The 20,018-nt window shown below is 38.7% G+C and overlaps 1 protein-coding gene across 1 annotated transcript in view; it reads right to left on the bottom strand.

Moving 5' to 3' along the window:
• LOC119412753 (receptor-type tyrosine-protein phosphatase gamma) overlaps window positions 1–20,018 on the bottom strand; it is a 172,630-nt gene that overhangs the window by 123,665 nt on the left and 28,947 nt on the right. The window contains exon 2 of the mRNA XM_037679790.1: window positions 6,058–6,162. Coding sequence (XP_037535718.1) covers window positions 6,058–6,162 — 105 coding nt within the window. The remainder of the gene's footprint in view (window positions 1–6,057; window positions 6,163–20,018) is intronic.

Here is a 20,018-nt window from a genome sequence, read left to right on the forward strand (position 1 = left end):
ATATATATATATATATATATATATATATATATATATATATACACACACACACACACACACACATATATATATACATTTTTTTGGTTGTTTTTTTGGTTGTTTTTTTTATTAAAAAACACTTACATACTTAACAACCCGTTAAAATACACCAAACTGCAGGAAGTCACATCTACTTTATTCAAAGTTTTTGGGGGGAGGACCCCCAAACCGCCTGCACCACCCCGCCAGCCCACCCGCTATTTGCATTCCAGCATGGATTGGTTTAAAAATGAAGTCCTGTTACTTTGTGTGACCACTGCTGTTTTAATTCTGTTCAGTTTGATGTAAAGAGTGTTTTGTAATAATTTGAAGAAATGGCAACAAATTTATTGTGTTCATTAAGTGAATAGGTAAAGTTTTAAAGTTGTTTTTGATGCTGCTGATTTTCTCAAAACTGTAATTTTTAGAAGATGAAATTAAAAAAAAGTTAAATGTGTCTTGAATGAAAAATACAGCATTTTTAAAAGTATAACAATTGTATTAACACTATTAAAGAACAGATCTTAAGTATTTATGTTACACAAATATTTCAGTTGCATTAAAGAGACAAATTGAAAATTATTTAAGAAACATGAGGGTTATGAGGGGGTCCCTGCAAAATGTTCTCCCCTGTAAGGGGTCCCTAACTTCAAAAAGTTTGAGAACCCCTGATCTACAGCAGTCACAACAGCCATAGCTCAACAGAAGACTGTTGTAAAGAAGCTGATGTAAAAACATCAGAGACCAATAAGCCACACAAATTTACTCAAAGCAACATCCCTCTTCTATTTGTACTTCATGACATGAAGAGTCCAGTTGCCAACCCAAGTGTTGTTTAAGTTCTTAATATTAAGAAGATATTACTTCAAATTAAGAACCAGGATGTGCAACAGCTTGGTTCCTCAGGCAAACAAGCTGCTGGTCATACTAAACCTGCTTTGTGTATGTATACAAGTATCAAATATATATTTTTTAACATAGAATAAAAATACTTGTTTTACATTTGCTGCATTTTGCATATTTACTAGAAAGGGAAACCGCCACAGATCTTGTGCACTGGAGATTTCCAATAAAAATGTTAAGGAAAAAATAAAGTTTGTGCAGCAGCAGAATTGTGGGTTAATTCAAAAGCAAAACAAACAACTCTGGCAATCGAGTACCGTGAGTTACCTAATCTTGTTTTGTATCCTCTAAAGTACTAATTAAGTTGGATCAACATAGCAGTTGATTGAAAATGACACTTCATTCACTTCATTATGTGAGACATGAGTGGAAAGATTGCTAATGATCATGGGCAACCGAAGTGAAGTGGAATAAAACAGTCGGGCTGAGGGGGAATATAATCCACACATATCAGACAATTGCAGACTTTTCCAGTGGATGCAGCAGCTTGTCAGGGTGGCTTCCATCCAAACATCCTCAACTGCTGCACGAAAAACAGAGTGCTATCTCTGAGAAGCACTGCGCTATTACTACGTTGTTAATATGAAAAATCACTAATATGCAGCACCTTGAGCTGTAGAATCAATTTTTGGCGGTACTCTAAAGTATCATCAATTCAAACATTCAACCTTCAAACTGAATGTGGAAAAACACTGAGTCTTCATTTATAACATAGCCAAGCCAAGAGATATAAGATGAAGAATTAGGCTGCATTTGGATGTGTTCTTTACTGCATTTTTAATTCTCTTCATTTCACAAAGTTATTCTATTTTTCTAGCCAACATCAAAGCCGAAACATCAGCCTTTCATTAACAATCGTCTGCTTCACTTCAGTCTAAAATGGTACGCGTTAATTCAGGAACAATCTCATCGTGCAAAAAAAAACATTTTTTTTTTTTTTTTTATTGAATGTCATCTTGGGGATAATAATCTATTGGTCTCTACATGAAATGCTAGCATTTCTTTGCTTTTTCCCCTCCTATTCTATGTTAGAGAAGATCAGACTTAATGCTTCTGCAAATGCACATTAAGGTACTCCCAACTGCTGCGCTGTAATTAAACCGCAACAATAAATCAACGAAAAGCCGATCAAAAGCAAACTAGTTTGCGTGTTGGCCAAAAATATAAAAATACCGATAAAGGAAGCGAGTGAAACTAACAGAGATGATGTGAGAACCTGCAGAGATATAAAAAGGGGAAATGATGCATAGCTCTGTTCCTGTGGGAGTCTTATGGTGAGTATGATATCATCCCTCTTATGAAAAATGCCTCCACATGTGCACTCACCCACAGACACACACACACACACACACAGCCTTAAATAACTTTTAATCAAGTTTCAAGGTGTGAAGTTTCAAGACTACTTGCGTTGAGGTTCATAATCAAAGCGCTCAGGAAAGAGACATGTCATGAACTGATAAGAGATCTTATTGCACAGTTTTAATCTTTAAAGCTTGGGACAGCATAAAAAATGCATCTCAATACGTACGGTATAATTATAGTTAAATAAACCCACACCTATAAAAACAGAGAACATTTTTGATTAAAACCAAATAAACTCTGCAATAAAACACGTCTATTTTTTCTCTTTATGCATAGCTAACTAATCTGACTGTAAGCCTGATATAAAAAATTCTAAAACTTTTCTCATGTTTGTTTGGTTTGCTGTACTTTCTGGGGCCTGCATTGCTCCATTTTCTTGAAACTGCTCTCCCCTGGAGTCGTTTGTGCTGGGAGGCTACACAGAGAGTCGAAAGGAAAGGCTTGCTCCTCTGTACGTTATGTGTGTCTAGCTCTTTGAGCTGAAGCCTGTCTTGCAGAAGTGCATTCTAGCTTGAGGCTAACGCTACTGCGTGCATTTCTGTTACACTCACTTGCACAGAGCAAATGCTCTTAATAACCATTTAGCGTCTAAGGCACGCTTGTCTGTCTTCCATTCACAGCTTTAGCCACTAATTACATTCCCAAAGTAATGGACAGTGCTGTGTTCCATCAATGCTTCCTTTTTACTTTGTACAATCAGCCAGCTGCCGTCACAAGTATCGGTGGTCACTGCAGGCCTGAGATGAATTTACAAAAATAAACCCATGTCAACCAGTTCTTTAGCACAATGTTTAAATTTGCATGGATCTCTTGATATTCAAAATATTAGGAGATCCTGTGGATCTTCAATTACCAACTTAACATACATGCTAAATAAAAAAAAAATGAAAATACCAACAAAAAAATAATAAATGCTGGATGTACAAAATCAAGTTTGCAATGATGTATGAGGAGATCTGTCGGTCTGCATGCCTTGTAAAAAAAATAATTAATTAATTAATTAAATACTAAGAATATAAACAGCATTTAAATTGGGCCAAATTAATGTTTAATTTCACCGTACCATAATTTCTGGACTATAAGCCGCTACAATTTTCACAGATTTGAACCCCATGGCTTATACAATTCTGTGGATAATTTATGGATTTTTTTTTTTTTTTTTTTTTTAATGGGCTAACGAGCTTCACGTCACCAAAACATTTAGCCTCGTCACACCCGGGCACTCACATAGGTGCCCAATACATGACTCTCTTGAGGGGGGGGTCAATGAGACTATCTGTTTATATAAATAAATAAAAATAAAATCTGCCCACTGAAATTACCAAACAGGTCACAGTGGACCAATAAAACAGGGAGGGGAGGAGAGGGGGGCACTTTGTCCCCCTCTCCTCCCCTCCCTCTTGTGCCTCCCTTCCCTCTACCTCTCTTCGTTTCTCTCGTTTCCCTCGTTCTCTCCTCCCCACCTTCTCCCACAACAAAGTATTTGCAGCCACTCAACATCAGAGTGAATCGTGCATTAATGTGGCACTCCGAGCTCGATGAGAGGTTTGGATGACTGGCGGCGAGAAATCGTTTACCAAAACTGGCCGCATGCGCAGAGCAACTTTTGCTCAAGCCTGCTATTGGATCATGACTCTTCAGAAAAAAGAAAAAAAAACATTTACTGTACGCATTTGTGTACGTTACTGATACGTATTTAATCAAAAGTTTAAAAAATTTTTGCGTTAATATTTCATGTTCCAATGTGAACACCCGTGGCTTATAGACAAGCGCGGCTTATATATGTACAATTTTTATTTTTCTTTAGTGGGTGCGGCTTTTATTCGTGTGCGTTCAATAGTCCAGAAATTACGGTAAATAAAGGTGAAATAAAATGAAAAATATGTAATTAGTAAAATGTATATTTGATTTTTTTAATTAGGAAATCAATAGCTCTCACCAGGAACACCGATTCAGATCAGTTTTGTATAAAGTGCATAAAACTGAGTCAGCAATTACTGATTTGGGTATGGGCCTGTTTTTGTTTTTAAGGTACAACACAATGTTTCAAAACCACTACATTATCGTGTCATGTATGATTAAGTAATAGTAGCTGCATATCTGTTTTTAAATAAAACATTAACACACTTCTATCATATGATACGTTTAGATTTTTTTATATCATGAAACCAAAGCCTTTTGTTCAAGGTTATCCTGTCTGTTTCTCATATTGGCCCAAGCATATACAGGAATTAATTAACATCAAAATGAGAGAGTTTAGACATTAGACATTTAAACATTATAGAGTTTAGATGAATATACCCAAAATAACCTCCCCTAAAATAGAAGAAATGTCAACAACAGGCATCACTAAAGCCTTTTAACAAAGAGCCAAAAATTAGGACAGGTTGTTCTTTATTAATGTTTTTACAAAAAGGTAAAATGAGAATTTATCTTTTGTTTTTGCTCCTTTACCTACCTCATCTAATCAGCTGGGTGATTTATATCACACGCTGTGGTTTTTCCTCATTTTTTACATTAACCACAAACACAAGCACAGGCCAAAACATGCTGATTACCATAGTGTTGTATCATCAAAACTCTATTCTAATCGAAGCACTGAAACCATTTAATCTCATCATCTGATAAGACACGGCAACGGAAAAGGTGATTAAGGTTGACTATTTATAGAACGGTTCTTTGCATAGAGGATTCCAGAAAACAAAACCATGTTTGAAGTGATTAGTCTTCTTATTATGGGCTCCACATACCTTGTACATTGTGAGAAAGCTGTCATGCTTGGATAGACAAGGCAGACAGTCTTTCACAGCCTCTACCAGACAACTGAGGGAGCCGAAGGCTACTAATAGAAGTGACATGAATACAAAACAAACGTGAGTCCAAAGTGAGCACAGTTCATTTTTCCACTGTGAATTGTGCAATTTTCTTGCCTAAATCCCCTCCTACAATCTTTTTTTTTTTGACACACAACTGCAGCACCAAAGACAGAATATTCTATCTGTGTAATATTTTTTAGAGCTGCGATGCACTTCAGTAGCAGAGGGAAAACAGCATTATTTGCAAGGTGGTGTTCTTGGACCTGTAAACACGAGTGCTCCCTTCCTGAGCCATTTCAGTGAGGTGCCCTCAGCCAGAGCAAGAAACCCAGATTTCCCACTGGAATTGCTCGATAGATGACTATGGACTGTGTTCATTTGCATGAGTGTGGAAGTGTGATGCTAGAAGAGCAGAGGTTCTCTCACAGAGCTTATCTGACCTCTTCACTGCCCCAACAAAATATAAAAATATATTACCGAACTGTTCACGGAAGAGCATGGTTCAAAGATCAAAGATTTTTGTAAATGTACATATGCTTGAAATGATACTTACCGTTGTTAATACGTACTTCCTACATGACAAACGCATTTCAAATATAGCTGCTTTATTATATATAGCCACACGCAGTCAGGTACAACATCATAATCTAACATCAACCATCTGAAAATTAAATCCCTATGCCATATGTCAGTGTTTCTCTCCCTAATGCTTTAGTTTAATTACAGTTATTAAGAGCGATGAAAATATACAGTTCAGGAGCACCATTATATGAATACTAAAACACCTAAATCGACTCTTCTAGCTGCAGCAATGACAAAAGTGCAAAGGTTGCTAGAAAATAGTAGAGAAAAAAGGAGAGGGAAAAAATATGGAAATGACAGACAAGTCAGCGAGGAGGGGAGCTGCCCCCCCACCACCTATTTCCAAGCTCAGGCCAGACTATAAATGAGAGCTCACCTGAATAGGACCAGTAGGGGTCACCAGTTGTCCTCCTCTCCCTCATTACGCCTGTGTTCCCAGGATAGCTGCCTCCAGTGAAGCGAGGTTGGTCACCCGGTGCAACTGAAGGGGGACAGAGAAGGAGGTCAGGAAATCCACCAGGATCGGACATTTTTATTTTTTTATTTTATAGTCTGACTAAACAGCATAAAACAGATTCAGTTGTCTTTTGAAACGCCTAAAAAGTGTCTTCAGTCAAAACAGAATTTGCAAGCATCTTTTTTCCAAGAAGAATAAACAACAAATCATCATCATCTGAGACCGTGCTCACAATTAACTCAAAACCTCTCAGCTAAGCGTTAACTTGTTGAAGTAGTAGGGTGAATACTGAGAAACAAACGAGCAGTTAAGACTCACACCTGTGGAAGATTTAGAAACACCAATTAACTTAACATGTTTGTGAACTGTGGGATGTAACAGGAACACGTAGAGAAAATCTCAACAGCCTCAGCAGGATCATGCAAACTTCACACCGGGGCCCAGTCGAGGTTGGAACAAGCCTTTTAGCTGTAAGCCAACCATCAATGTAGACCGCAATGCCACATGTCTACATGTTTTTGTTTGTTTGTTTGTTTTTTTTGGTAGGTTTTTTTTTTTTTTTTTTGGAGAAAATCTACTGACACAAAAACCTGCTAACATCTTTTTGTACCATATTTTTCAGACTATAAGGCGCACCGGGTTATAAGGTGCAATATTAATGAAGGGGTCTGTTTTCATACGTAAGGCACAAATTATAAGGTGCATTAAGCAAAACTAAAACGTTTTGACAGATTTTTGAGCACCATGTACCCTAGGCCTGTTGGGATAAGCAATAAATAAATTAATCGCATGATAAATGAAAATGATCAACCTCGTTTTCTTTTATCATCTTTATCGTTTCTTCGTGTCTCTCTCTTTCTACTGAAGACACTGGATGACAAAAGGCTCAACTAAGGTGCTCTTCACTGACCCCTTTCTTTCTCTTTTCTCTTTAAAATCCGTTTTAAGTGTCCAAAATCGCGTTTTTGGATCGTTAAAAGCAGCTAAGCTGAGAAGCTAAGATACAAGCTAAGCTAACAGGCCGATGTCGGGGGAAAAAAACTCTGTCTTGTCAAAGCTCCAAAATTCATGGTTGAAACCTGGGCCTTTGTCTAAAAAGTTGTTTTTTTCTGCAAAAAGAAGCTGAGAACTTGTTTACTGATTTTTTATCAAAAGCTTTGTGTGACAAAGGCTACGCTAAAGAGCTCAAACCACACCATGCGTCTGCCATTTTGAGAACCAAAAAACAGGAACGAGAGACAGCTCATGTCACGTCAAGGGGCCTCCCTCCCATTTTCTTAACGCTGCTCACTCCCTCGCTATCCATCCTTCGGTTCAAAAAGTCTTATACTGCCATCCAGTGGTCAAAAAAAGGTAAATTCAAAATAGTTAACGACGAAAACAACTGGACTTTATTTGTAATGGAAGACATTTTGCTTCTCATCCGAGAAGCTTTCTCAGCGAAGAAGCGAAACGTCTTCTGTTACAAATAAAGTCCACTTGTTTTTGTCTTGAATTTACCCTGTCCTAGATGACTGAGAGTCTTCACCATCAAAGAAAGGTACTACACACAAAAATTAAACAATTATTTCTTCTTACATTTGACAACAATTACTAATTATTGTCAAATGTCAAACAATATTATCGTTTATCGCAATAATTTCTGAGACAATTAATCGCCCAGTAAAATTTGTTATTGTGACATAGACTATGTGTACCACATAAAATCGGCTCCAGGTCAGTAAGCACAACCAGAATTAATACATAAGGCGCACCGGATTATAAGGCTCACTGTTGATTTTTGAGAAAATTAAAGGATTATAAGTGTGCCTTATAATCCAAAAAATATGGTATGTTGTTCTCTTCCTCCAGTCACATAGAAAAACAATATCTGAAAGGACATAAATGTAAACACAATTTCAAAGCAGCCACACCGGCAAGGCTGTCTGAAATACAGATCTGCACTCATACTGGACACTTGATGAAATGAGAGCTTTTCAGAAAATACCTCCAAATTACCAACAATTATCCCCATCAGCTGACCGAATGATTAATTCATGACCTTCATGTCTCTTCAAGCTATTTAAAAAAAAATGTTTTGTGAAATGCAAAGCCTCACAGTCTCAAATGGAAAAAAGAAGCAGCAATTGTGATGGTTTGAACAAAAATAAAAAGTGTGTGCTTTCAATCCAGGTGCCATGATTTGACACAAAGCATTAATGGGTGGTAATTACCACCATCAGGATATCAGGGCTCTGCAGAAAACAAGAGGAGTCTCTCCAACAGCCCATATGATTGCTTCCTGCCCTCTTACACTTAAAATCCATCACATCCTTTACAGCAGAGCTTCATCTGGGGAAAAATGGTAAAAAATAAAATTTAAAAAAGGCTGGATGGTCAATGTAATAATAATAATATATATGCATGATTGAACTTAAGTTCCAATGGCTTTCCTTCTGAGCTTCTACCTAATAAATCTAATTAGTGAGATGCAGGCACTTTGTGCAGCCAAGGGTGTAGAGATGATCATCCCTATGTCTTATAGGCACAAATGTCTCTTCAACTTCAATGAAGAATGGCCTGAAATCAAACACTGTCAACAGAATCATAGCAAATGCTGGGGGCACAAATTGTCCTTTAGCATACACGTTCCCTAGAGCGTCGCCTCAGACTTACAACGATCAAACTCACCGGGGAAAATTTGCTGTGCAACGGATGCAGCCAGTGCCAGTGGAGAAGAAAATGTCTAGCCGATGTCATTGTCAATCAGGGGCACAAGCAAAACAAGAGTGTTTCGTTTTGCTTTAAGCAGTTGAAACTTGCCATGGCATTCAAACCTGGAAATTTGCTAATATTGTTCCCTGTAGCTAGAAGGATGCAAACAATTGGGGTAGCAGATTGTTTCTGTATAAAAAGAACAGCGGGGAAAGCTAAAACAAAACCTAAGCTGACAATCATTGCTCTTAAAAGGAGGCAAGTCACATTATTTTTATTCTTTTATCGAGTACCGTAACAGATTATTTTTATTCAACTTGTTACATATTGTACTTTACATTGGTTTCACGATTTGTTTCAGTCTTCACGTGATTTCCTTTGTAACATGCAGCTTGCACAACATTTAATCTCAAAACACACTAAAGCTACCAGAACAATACATTCACGTGTGTTGTTGTTATTCTCACACAACTTGTGCTCTACGCTATAATTTTGTAGGATTTCCTGCAAGCTTAAAAGCTTTAAAATTTCTATTTTCTTGCCTTGTAACTATGACAACTCCATCACACTCATCACAAGTCTCAAGAGGTTTAAGGAAACTTTACTACAGTAGCTGAACTCCCAAGGCTCTTGACGCTCAGCTGCATTTAGAACAAGTTGTATTTAGTTTGATTGGCTTGTCAACACATTAAATACAAAATAATCCAAAGAATGAAAGGCAACCAAACGTCAAGGGGTGAGGGCGTGGGTTCAGGCTTAATAGGTGTTGTATAATTTAAGTTCCTGAGTTTAAGATGTATAGTCACATTTGTAAAAGCAAGTAGTCGGAAACCTCCTGGGGAGCAAAGTCAAGGGTTTGACAGTACAAAACACCTTACTACCATTTTAGCACCTCTGGTTAGGAAATGCCCTGCATCACATGGAAAAATTCACTGATTTTTCTCAGCCAAGTTTAACACCTGAAACCGGCCCCAGGTGAAATCATCCTGTCATTGGATGTCACCTCATTTTTCACACGCAACAGAGACTGTCAAGAAACAAATTCATCAAAATAGCTCTTTGAAAAACAAGACCCAACTTCACCCCCTGACCAGATCTGTACCCTGCAGGACCTGTGCCTCCAGACTATCTGTTCCAAATGAAAAATGACAAGAGATGTGGATGAGACAAGTGCTCTCTAGTGTCACCTAGAGGTTGACTGATATGGCTGTTTTTATGGTTGGTGTCACAGGATACTATATAAAGCCAATTTTTGTTAGTATATTTTAGGTCAGTACTAGTGGAGTTTATTGTAGACAAAGTACCATCTACACGAGTTTGAAAAAATAAACTAATAAATCTGGGCAAATGCTCACACTGGGATGTGTACTAGTCAATGGTAGAAGCAGCACAAGGCACAAAACCTTTTATAAATCCTTCCCAGTTTTATTTTTAAAGTAAAAGCTGCTAACAGTTTGTACATTTGGTAGATTTGCCATTGTTCTTTCAAAATTTAGTGCAGTGTTGCAGTAAACATTTTGCGGTCTTCCAGTGTCATGCCCAAGAAAAAGCCCCCTTGCAGCAGGAAACACTGTTTAGCACAAAGGTGGAAGATAACATTCAATATTGTGCTGCCCACAGATATGCTTGCCTGTATATGTATTGTATGCATGTATGAATGAATATACGTACACATATATATATATATACACATATATACACATACGTATAAATATAGTAATCATGAATGTAGTACTCCCTACCAACTTGTGCATGTGCATATTGTCTTTTTCCAATTGTGTGTATTCTGCTTCTTTTTGGATTATTCCATATGTGTCTTTTCTGTATAATTAGAACATGCCTCAAATTTCCCCCTGGGGAGGGAGGGAGGGAGGGATGGATGGATGGATGGATGGATATACATAGACAGACAGACAGTGTGTATGTATGTATGTATCTGTTCATCAGCTTATTTTACTAATAAGCATGGCCCCTTATGATTAAAAAAATGGCAATAATCAGTCTAAATAATCAGCCAATGCATAAATCAGCCTACCTCTAGTGTCACCCAACGAGGTCAGTCTCAGCATGAACAAAATGGAAAGCAGAGCGAACTCCAATCAGGGATCAATATCCCCCACTCTTTCAGATATGTCAATGACACCTGGGACAATGTCCAAGTTCAAGAAGTAGAAACCTTCAGTTAACACATCGACTTCGTTGACAACAACATTAAATTCACAAGAGCGGACACTAAAGATAACAAGCTGCCTTTTTTGGACTGTTCTGTGTGCATTAAAAAGGACGGAAGGTTAAACATTGAAGTACATCTAAGAAACGTATAGACACACAGATCAATATGGCCTGTTTGACTCTCGCCGACCGCAGGAATACAAACTGAATTTTATCAGAACTACAGAGTGTTCCCACTAAGACAGAAGTGAAAGGAAAGAAACAAATGCATCATGAAAGCATTTCATAATTTGTGGATATCCAAACCAAGATATCTGTCCAGTCAGCTGAGCAATCTGGGAAAAACAACCAAGCATTAAAAAAAAAATACAGTGGCACAAATATATATTTTCATGCCACTCCTCTTCAAATCTAACATAACCCTCAGACAGGAACTGGTCCACATTGTGGGATTAAAAATCACAAAAGCAGAGCAATGTGGTATATACAGACCACTACAGTTAAGAGTACGCAAACATTTTTAGAACAAAAAAAAACAGAAACTTCCCAAGTGCTTGCCCTAACAGATAAGAAAGAGCTCCTTAGGTTAAGACTCGGTTGTCCACAAACAAGTCAAAAGATTAGGAACACCATTATTGAGGACACTAATGTCCACACTGGATACCAAAAAAACAGATGCTTTTAGAGAACATTAAACTAAGCCATCACTGGCTCTTTTCAGACATTAGCAGCACTTTATCAGCACAAAAAAGACATCTCAATAAGCCCTTGCTGATCCTCTTTTGTCAGTCACAGCCCAAACAGAAAAAGATCACAGCATCATTGTGCACACAAACACAAAAACACAGTATTGTTAAATCAGCCAAGTGACCACTGCAATGTTGATTATAGCAGCCGGCTGCATGCGCCACCCCCCACTTCACACATAAATGTTAAATTGTCTCTGAGACTATTTTCACTTCTAGCTCAGAGGCGTGTCACTGATGGATCACCTTCAAACTCCCGTCCCTGTCTCACTTTGACACGTGAAATCAATGTACAATGAAGTTTCATGCCCAACTTGAAAGTGCTTTATAAAAATTAAAAAAAAGAAAAATATTTATATATTTATTATTTATTTATTTTTTCAGCTGCTCCCTTCTTCAGGGGTCGCCACAGCGACTAAGTTGCATGAAAACTTGGCAATTATTTTTACGCCGGTTGCTTCCTGACACAACCACAGACCAACGAGCTACCACAACCGTCTGTGTGGAGCAGAGAGCTGCTATCTAGGGTTCCCAAGGGAGCAGATGATGGGGGTTAAGAGCCTTGCTCAAGGGCCCAGAGTGGGGCAAATGAGGGTGGAGGCAGGTGTGGATGCTTCACCTATCTCACCCACCATTTTGATGTTGTCGGTACCGAGAGTTGAATCGATCGCAGACCCATCTTTTTCTAACCTCTGCGCCACCACTCCACCAAATTAAAAAAATAAATATACAATATAAAATTTAAGAAAATAAATATACAATATAAACAAATACTAATCCCAGGTATCAGTTGAAATTTGCACAACCTTTAAAAAAGAAAAACAACAACACTTGACCAGGAGTTCTTACAGGACAAAACTGGAAAAAAGACTCACAAGATGGTCAAATGAGTCAGAAACATGTGACTGCACGAAAATTATGAATTTCTTTACATCTTAAAAACTTTAAACGTTCCACCAGTCGGACGTGGATAAGCCATTTGGATGAAAAGTAAGATGTCTTCAAGAGAGGATGTCCCGTTGCCTTTCATTTAAGCAGTTAGGATTAACATGACCTGAATCTTCACAAACATCAAATACAAACTTTCTCTCTCTTACACTTTTTCACATGCGCACACACACACACTTACAACCACTTTAGATGAGCTGAGCTCTTACTAATAGTTGCATCATTACCATGGATTAATTAAAGCTAGCACAACATCGAGCCAAATCTTTGCTTGCACTTGAAGTCAGTGCATTACTGACTCGAAACGTGGTCTCCACCAAGGCATGAGTGACTAGTACAAGTTTCGCAAATCAAATTCACTGCTTAGAGGGAGGTCAGAGAGGCTGCGTGAGCACAGTCATAAATGTCTGCTTTGTTAATACGAGATGTACCAATTTATTATGGCGAGACACGGGTTAACATGAAGTGTGAAACGGAGAGGGAGGGAGTCTCCAAGACCGGGACTCTGAGCATATTTGAAGGCAGGTTGTGAAACAGGAGGGCTGCACAGTCTTTGATCAGAGTGCATGGGAGACAGCACCATGTCAACAGTTTACACACATCCATGTCAGCCGTCCCCTGTGGGCAAAGGATTAAAGCCACAGCATTTCTGATGGAGCCAAGCAGACAACGAAGGCAGTGCCGGGCCTGAAGGAGAAGAGCTGTTCTGTACGCAGACAAAAACACACAAACCTCAAAACAGCGGTAAATTATGTAGCTTAACAAGTAGTTTAAATGAGACAATATATACAACTGCTTTGGCCTATTTTTTTCTCACTTTGATTATCTTTTTTAGAAAGCTGAGGAAAAAAAAAACATTCAAAAGAGCCACAGAAAAACACTTTGTACACTGGATATTCCTACAAAATCATTTTCCTTTTCCATCGCCCCGAGGAGTGTTAAATCATCTACACCACCATTAAGCCCCACTATTTGTTCCATAATATCACACGCAACAACAAGCCAAGAACCCCTGAGAGCCCTTGAAAAACAGCAGCCTAACAACAACCACAGGAGCATTTAACTTGCATTAGTCATTGGGGGACGGAGTTAAAATATCAATCACCCGCGTTAGCGTCACATATGTGAAGGGTAGCCAGGCTGGCACATTTGTCACCAGGCGGATTACAGAGGGAAGATTTTTAGCTCTTAAATGTATGCTTATGGAGTTAAAAGTTCAAGGTGATTTCTAATGTTTGCATCTAAAATGTACAAGAAGTAGTGCAGTAATTCAAAGAAAACTGTCTGGTGGATTCAGTTCTTGTAAGTGGAGCATAAAGACTCTCCAGCTAAATAATCAATGTGCTTAATTTGGTATAAATACAATAAATAGTCATATGATACAAAATAAATATACTAATGATTTAAATGCATTTAAGGAGAATGGTATTTTATGCATGCCAGGAAATTTTTGGAAATAAAATGAACTGAAAGACTTGTGCATAAGAACTCAAGTTTAATGGTTTATTCGTACCTACCCTCAGTCAAAGCATTTGACTTTAAAGGACAGCACTGTCACAATATTACGTTTGCTATTATCAACAAATCCCCTGCAAACTTTGGACTGTTTATCATTAGCACAGATCTTTACATCTGAGGATTGAATTCCACAGACTGTTTAATTTTCAGTAATTTGCTATCTGCTAATAATCTGCTAAGCATCAACTATTTTTAACCAAACATTACCAATTAACTGTGAACTGTTTTCAGATAAGGTTGAGTATGCTAATATAATAATGTGTGTGTGCGTGTGTGCATGCGTGCATGTGCGAGTGACCTAAAATAAACTCCAGTGCCCATGTTCGTGGTAATGAAAGAAGAGCATGTGATGTAAAAAGGGAAGCTCACTGGTGTATTTTTAAATGGGTTTGAAATGATTTGATAAAAATTGAGATCTTCAGCATCATGCTGTATGAGGCTCTGTTAGTGAATAATTTTTTTTATTTATTTATTTTTTTACAAATCGGAAAAAACACAGGCAACACGGTGGCACAGTTGGTATTGCTGTTGCCTCTAAGTGAGCAAGTTACCCCGTTTCAAATCCTGACCGGGGGCCTTTCTGGGTGGAGTTTGCATGTTCTGTCTGTGCATGTGTGGGTTTTCTTCAGGTACTCCGGTTTCCTCCCACACACCAAAAACATGCATGTTAGACTGATTGGTAACTCTAAATTGTCCCTAGGTGTGAGTGACAGAGTGAATGGTTGTTTGTCTCGTTTGTCTATGTGTCCCTGTGATGGACTGGAGACCTGTCCAGGGTGTCCCTTGCCTCTCGCACAGTGACTGCTGGATATGGGCACCAGTGAACTCTGCAACCCGAACAGGAAGAAGCAGGTAAAGAGAATGGATGGATGGATGGATGGATGGATGAAACACAAACTATTTACTTATATCAAAGTTCATGCTCAATAATCCAGGTAAAAAAAATCCAACAAAGTTCAGTCAGGTCATCTGGACAGTTTATTTTTTTGTTGTTGAGACGTTTCGTCCAAAGGACTTCATCAGTCCGAGGAGCCACAACAAACTCAGTCCCACAAGCAGCACACTCACATAATGGGCCAACCTGTTTGCAGGTGATAAGATACTTTGATGTTTTGAACCACTTTGGCTATGGCTGCTTCAGGAGTTGACGGGGGAGAGGGTGGGCCCCAGAAACCATCATATTACCAGCAAACTGGTTGGTCCACTATGTAGGTATGTTGCTTGTGCGACTCAGTTTGTTGTGGCTCCTTGGTCTGATGAAGTCCTTTGGATGAAGGACGGAACGTCTCAAGAAAAAAAAATAATTATAATGTCCAGATGACCTGACTGAACTTTGTTGAAATTACTTATCTTTACACAGCTTTGATGTTACTCCTAATGTTCCCTAAAATGTACTGCTTTTAAAAACAGATGAGTGCCACATCTGATTAGCTCTACTAATTTAGGTTGTTTTCACACCTGATAGTCTGGCAGACTCGGTTCGGTTGGGGACCAATATTCATGAGCTTTTGTTTACATTTGAGCTGGTGCGTTTGCATTCACACTGCACTGTGCAGTCGAGTCAACCTGTTGAACCAACCTATTCCCCTGCTCGCCTGTGGGGGCGCTGCACCAAGAACTACTGAAAGAAACAACACAAAAACCTCTGAAGACACATCTTCTGGAAATAAAAACAAAAACAGAGTGGCATCAAGTTTTAGCAGTTTTAGGAGTTATATTTTGTCATTTTTCAAAAATGGACTAAGCATGAGCAGAACATGAGGCAGAAGACCATGAAGAATATTGTTTTTCACACAAAGCAGCTGACGGCTCCATACGAGGTAAGAGAAATGCGTGTTTGTTTGCCCTGCATTGTACTCCCCTTCTTGCTTGTGGAGCAGGGCTCGATCTGATTACATTCACACTGTACTCAAACCGCGCTGGAGTTCTCTTCTACCGGACCAAGACCTAGGTTTTAGCCCAGGCCAGAGTTCGCCTTTTTGTTCCGTGACAGAGTTCAATGGCGCGTTCACACCTCCCCAAACGAACCGGACTTTCTAGTAAAACGAGCTAGAGTTCGATTAAAGTGGACTAAACAGGGCTGGTGTGAATGCAACATTAAGCATAAACTGAGTACCATGTACTACTTCATAAAAAGTAAAACTTTCTTGGTAAACTCCTTGAACAGTGTGCATTTTATTTAACAATACATTTTCCCATTCTGCCGACATGCCTAATGAAGTCGGCGTGAAGAAGCGAGGGTTTAAAATAAAGCGGCTACTTTCAAGCACATCAGTGTTGTTACAGTTTTGACATTCTGCTTCAGCTTTATTCCGATTTACATTCAAGCTACATGCTGCCGTTCTGACAGTAGTTGTTGTGAGAGGGGGCACCATAGCCCATACCCGTCATCCATCCCCATTTTCACAACTTGTCCCTATAATTAGAGGAGGAGAGACTGCATTTCATTAAATTTACTAATTAGACCAACTACGGTCTAAACAACGTTTACATTATCCTACCTCGAATCATGCTGAACAGAAGTTTTCACGGGCATTGCGAGCGCATAAAGGATGTGTTTTTGATCCCAAATTGTTATGTATGAGGAAAAAATGTGCATGCTGACGGAGACAGCTGCTGTCTAGGACAAACTCATCTCTGATGCAGAGAGTCAGCTGTGAAATATAAGGACATCTGCTCCGTTTTCTGTTAACTCATATCTTCATGACAGGCACACCTAAATTTCAAATGTGCTCCGTTTTAAAGCCAAATACCTCAGCCTATCCACAGAGCATGAAGCTTAAACACCACCACAGTACAAGCCACAGTGAGTTTTAAAAAATATATTAAAACTGGCGCTCTCTTTTACACAGAGGAGCTTTGAAAAGAAAAAAAAGAAAAAAGATAAGTGAAGCTTGGTTTTGTAAGCGCATGTGTTTCTCCCTCCGTGGTAAGTGGGGAATGTTGCAAGATATCCCCGGAAGTGTTCGAGTCACACCAAGGACCTCAGGAACATGAGAAATGCCAAGATCAGCCAGAGATACAGCACAGAGGGAGCCGGGCCTTAGGGCAAAAAAAACATCAAACTCTGAAATAATAACACAACAGCTCAAATCCCAATGCAGATATTTAGACCCACACAGCTAAACGCAAATGAGCAGCTTCAGCAAAGAGGCAGGCATCAGCTTCCTTGGGCCAGAGAGATGAAGCCATGTTACAGTAAAATTAAGCCAATTAGTCTTGTGTTAAAAAAAATTATTCCTCGAGTGAATGAAATTAATGATTCACATCTTGTCTTTGTGGGGGTTTTTTTTTAAGCCCATGAACACAACTGTGTTCACACCTGTCAAGGCTATGAGTTCTTCATGTTAATTGACAGGAAGTGCTACTGCATGCTAAATACTAAGATGTTTGTCAGTGTAAGTCAGGGTGACAACAGCCTAAAATGCTAATTCACATTGAAGATGTGGAGACAAGCAGACATAGTGAACAGGCAGAAATTCAAAAACAACTTTAAATAAGCAAGAAACACCAGGGAACACACACAATTGTGAGCATTGTGTGTTCTACAGCCTCGAGTCCTCCCTAACAGAGAGCGCTTTTGTTTGTGTTGCATTATGGAAGTCAAACAACAAGGCAACAGAATAAGAGGAAGGGCAAAGGAGCCATGAACGACTTTCTCATGTTCAGACTTTTGGTCTAAACTTATCTGGGAAAAACTCAACATGACCATTTCATTATAACCAACTTTCAGCGCAGTTAAATGTCAGATGTCTGCATTCAAAGACGGTTTTCTACGCTTTAACGCTAAAATATTACATAAGTCAGAGGTGGGAAGGTCTGATGTGACATGCGCTGGAGTCTTCTTAAACCTTTTACCACAAGGGAAAAGTGAGAAACATAATACATCATATGTCAAGCTTTGATGGAGCATGTGGGCGAAAAGGTCTAGATGAAAGACTCAGGCATCTTCAGTCTTCCTTAAATACAAAGAAGAAAGAAAAAAAAAGAAAAAAGTACACACATCCTGGCATTTAGTCCCAGTTTAAAAAGCTCCTGGTAAAGAACAATTGCTCTATTGTCTGGCCAAAACCAACTTCTGGATTAAAATTGCATGGCTTCCTGCTGAGAAGTCAAGTGTTTAACATATACAATTATAGCTCCTCCTCAGAAATGATGAAATTATACAGTAAATCTTAACTGTGTCAATCAGCTTTTAAATGTGCTTCTGGGCCAGTGCTTATACAGTGAATTAAATGCATTAAAGAGCTGGAGTGATTACTGATTGAGTGCATCGGGGCTCTGATGAAAAACCATTAACAAGATTACACAAAAATCAAGCTTGTGACCCTCAGTAGACCAGCGTGTTCCTTTCACAGACAACAATAAACAAGTTTCACATCTGCGTCCATTCACATGCACCACTGGCAGGAATGTAGACGGCAGCATTCTGACGGGGTCAGGAAATTTTAACGGTGTAAAGTGAGTTTTCATTTTTCAATATGTGGCAATTGGATCACTTAAGTGCCAGGAGCTTATGAGGTCATTCTTCAAAGCATAGCGTGCAGTCCTGCATGAATTGTCTAGTTATTGATTCTGAAATATATTCAGCTGCCTCTGGTGGACACGTTACACTCCTCACACTTTAACAGTGTTCGTCAGTGGAGATGGTTGATTACTGGTAATGTAAATGGGTCCATCTAGGGCCGGGTCAGTTATTTGCCCGAGGCGCAGCATGGCCACCCAGCCTTAAAATTTATGATAGTGTCTAGCTACAGTTACATGATTTAAAAATAAGCATCAGCAAAATGTTACAGTACCATTGTCAGGTTATGAAATACAACTAGAGTAAAGCTGAAACGTTTGGACTCAAATTAAATACCCAAAGAAATGTGTCTCGGCAAAAAACAAGTGCAGAGCGCTGATGAAAAACGCCTAACCTTTGGGTCAGCGCTGGCCATAAATAAAAACACTGCACCAGGACTTTTGCATGCTTCCAAACAGGCTCGTCATGCCTGCCCAGGGCCATACAAGCAGTAAGACCTCCTCCTTTTCCTTTTTAAATGCTCTTTGATGTTGGACTCTAATCAATACTTGAAGGCTGAATTTAGAAACGACAGATAAAACCTTGAAGAGCGTTGCACTTGATACTTCTCCAACATCCTCTGTTGTAATCACACTAGTGTTTAATACTGTACAATAGCCAGAATGGAACTGGTTTAAAGTAAAAAAGGATGCAAACGCGTTGTACCAAATTATTAACATATGGTCAAATATTTTGCTTTCTGATGCAATTTTATATTGCAACTAGGGATGCACGATATTATCGGCATGGTATCTGTATCAGCCGATATTAACCATAGTTAAATATAGAACATCAGCAATTCCATCTAAATAATTCACAATATAAAATGTGCTATTTACACACACATATACATATATATAAATATACAGTGAAGAAAACAAGTATTTGAGCACCCTGCGACTTTGCAAGTTCTCCCACTTAGAAATCATGGAGGGGTCTGAAATTTTCATCTTTAGTGCATGTCCACTGTGAGAGACATAAAAAAAATAATAATAATCCATAAATCACAATGTAGGATTTTTTAAATAATTTATTTGTGTGTTACTGCTGCAAATAAGTATTTGAACAGCTGCCAATCAGCAACAATTCTGGCCCTCAAAGACCTGTTAGTCCGCATCTAAAAAGCCCACCTCCACTCCACTTATTATTCTAAATTAGAAGCACCTGTTTGAGGTCGTTAGCTGCATCTATATTCTATAAATATAGATGCAGCTAACGCAGCTAAGCTAATGCAGCTA

This window comes from Nematolebias whitei, chromosome 7, assembly GCF_014905685.2.
Source record: "Nematolebias whitei isolate Nwh7 chromosome 7, NemWhi1, whole genome shotgun sequence".
Classification (NCBI taxonomy): Eukaryota; Metazoa; Chordata; class Actinopteri; order Cyprinodontiformes; family Rivulidae; genus Nematolebias; species Nematolebias whitei.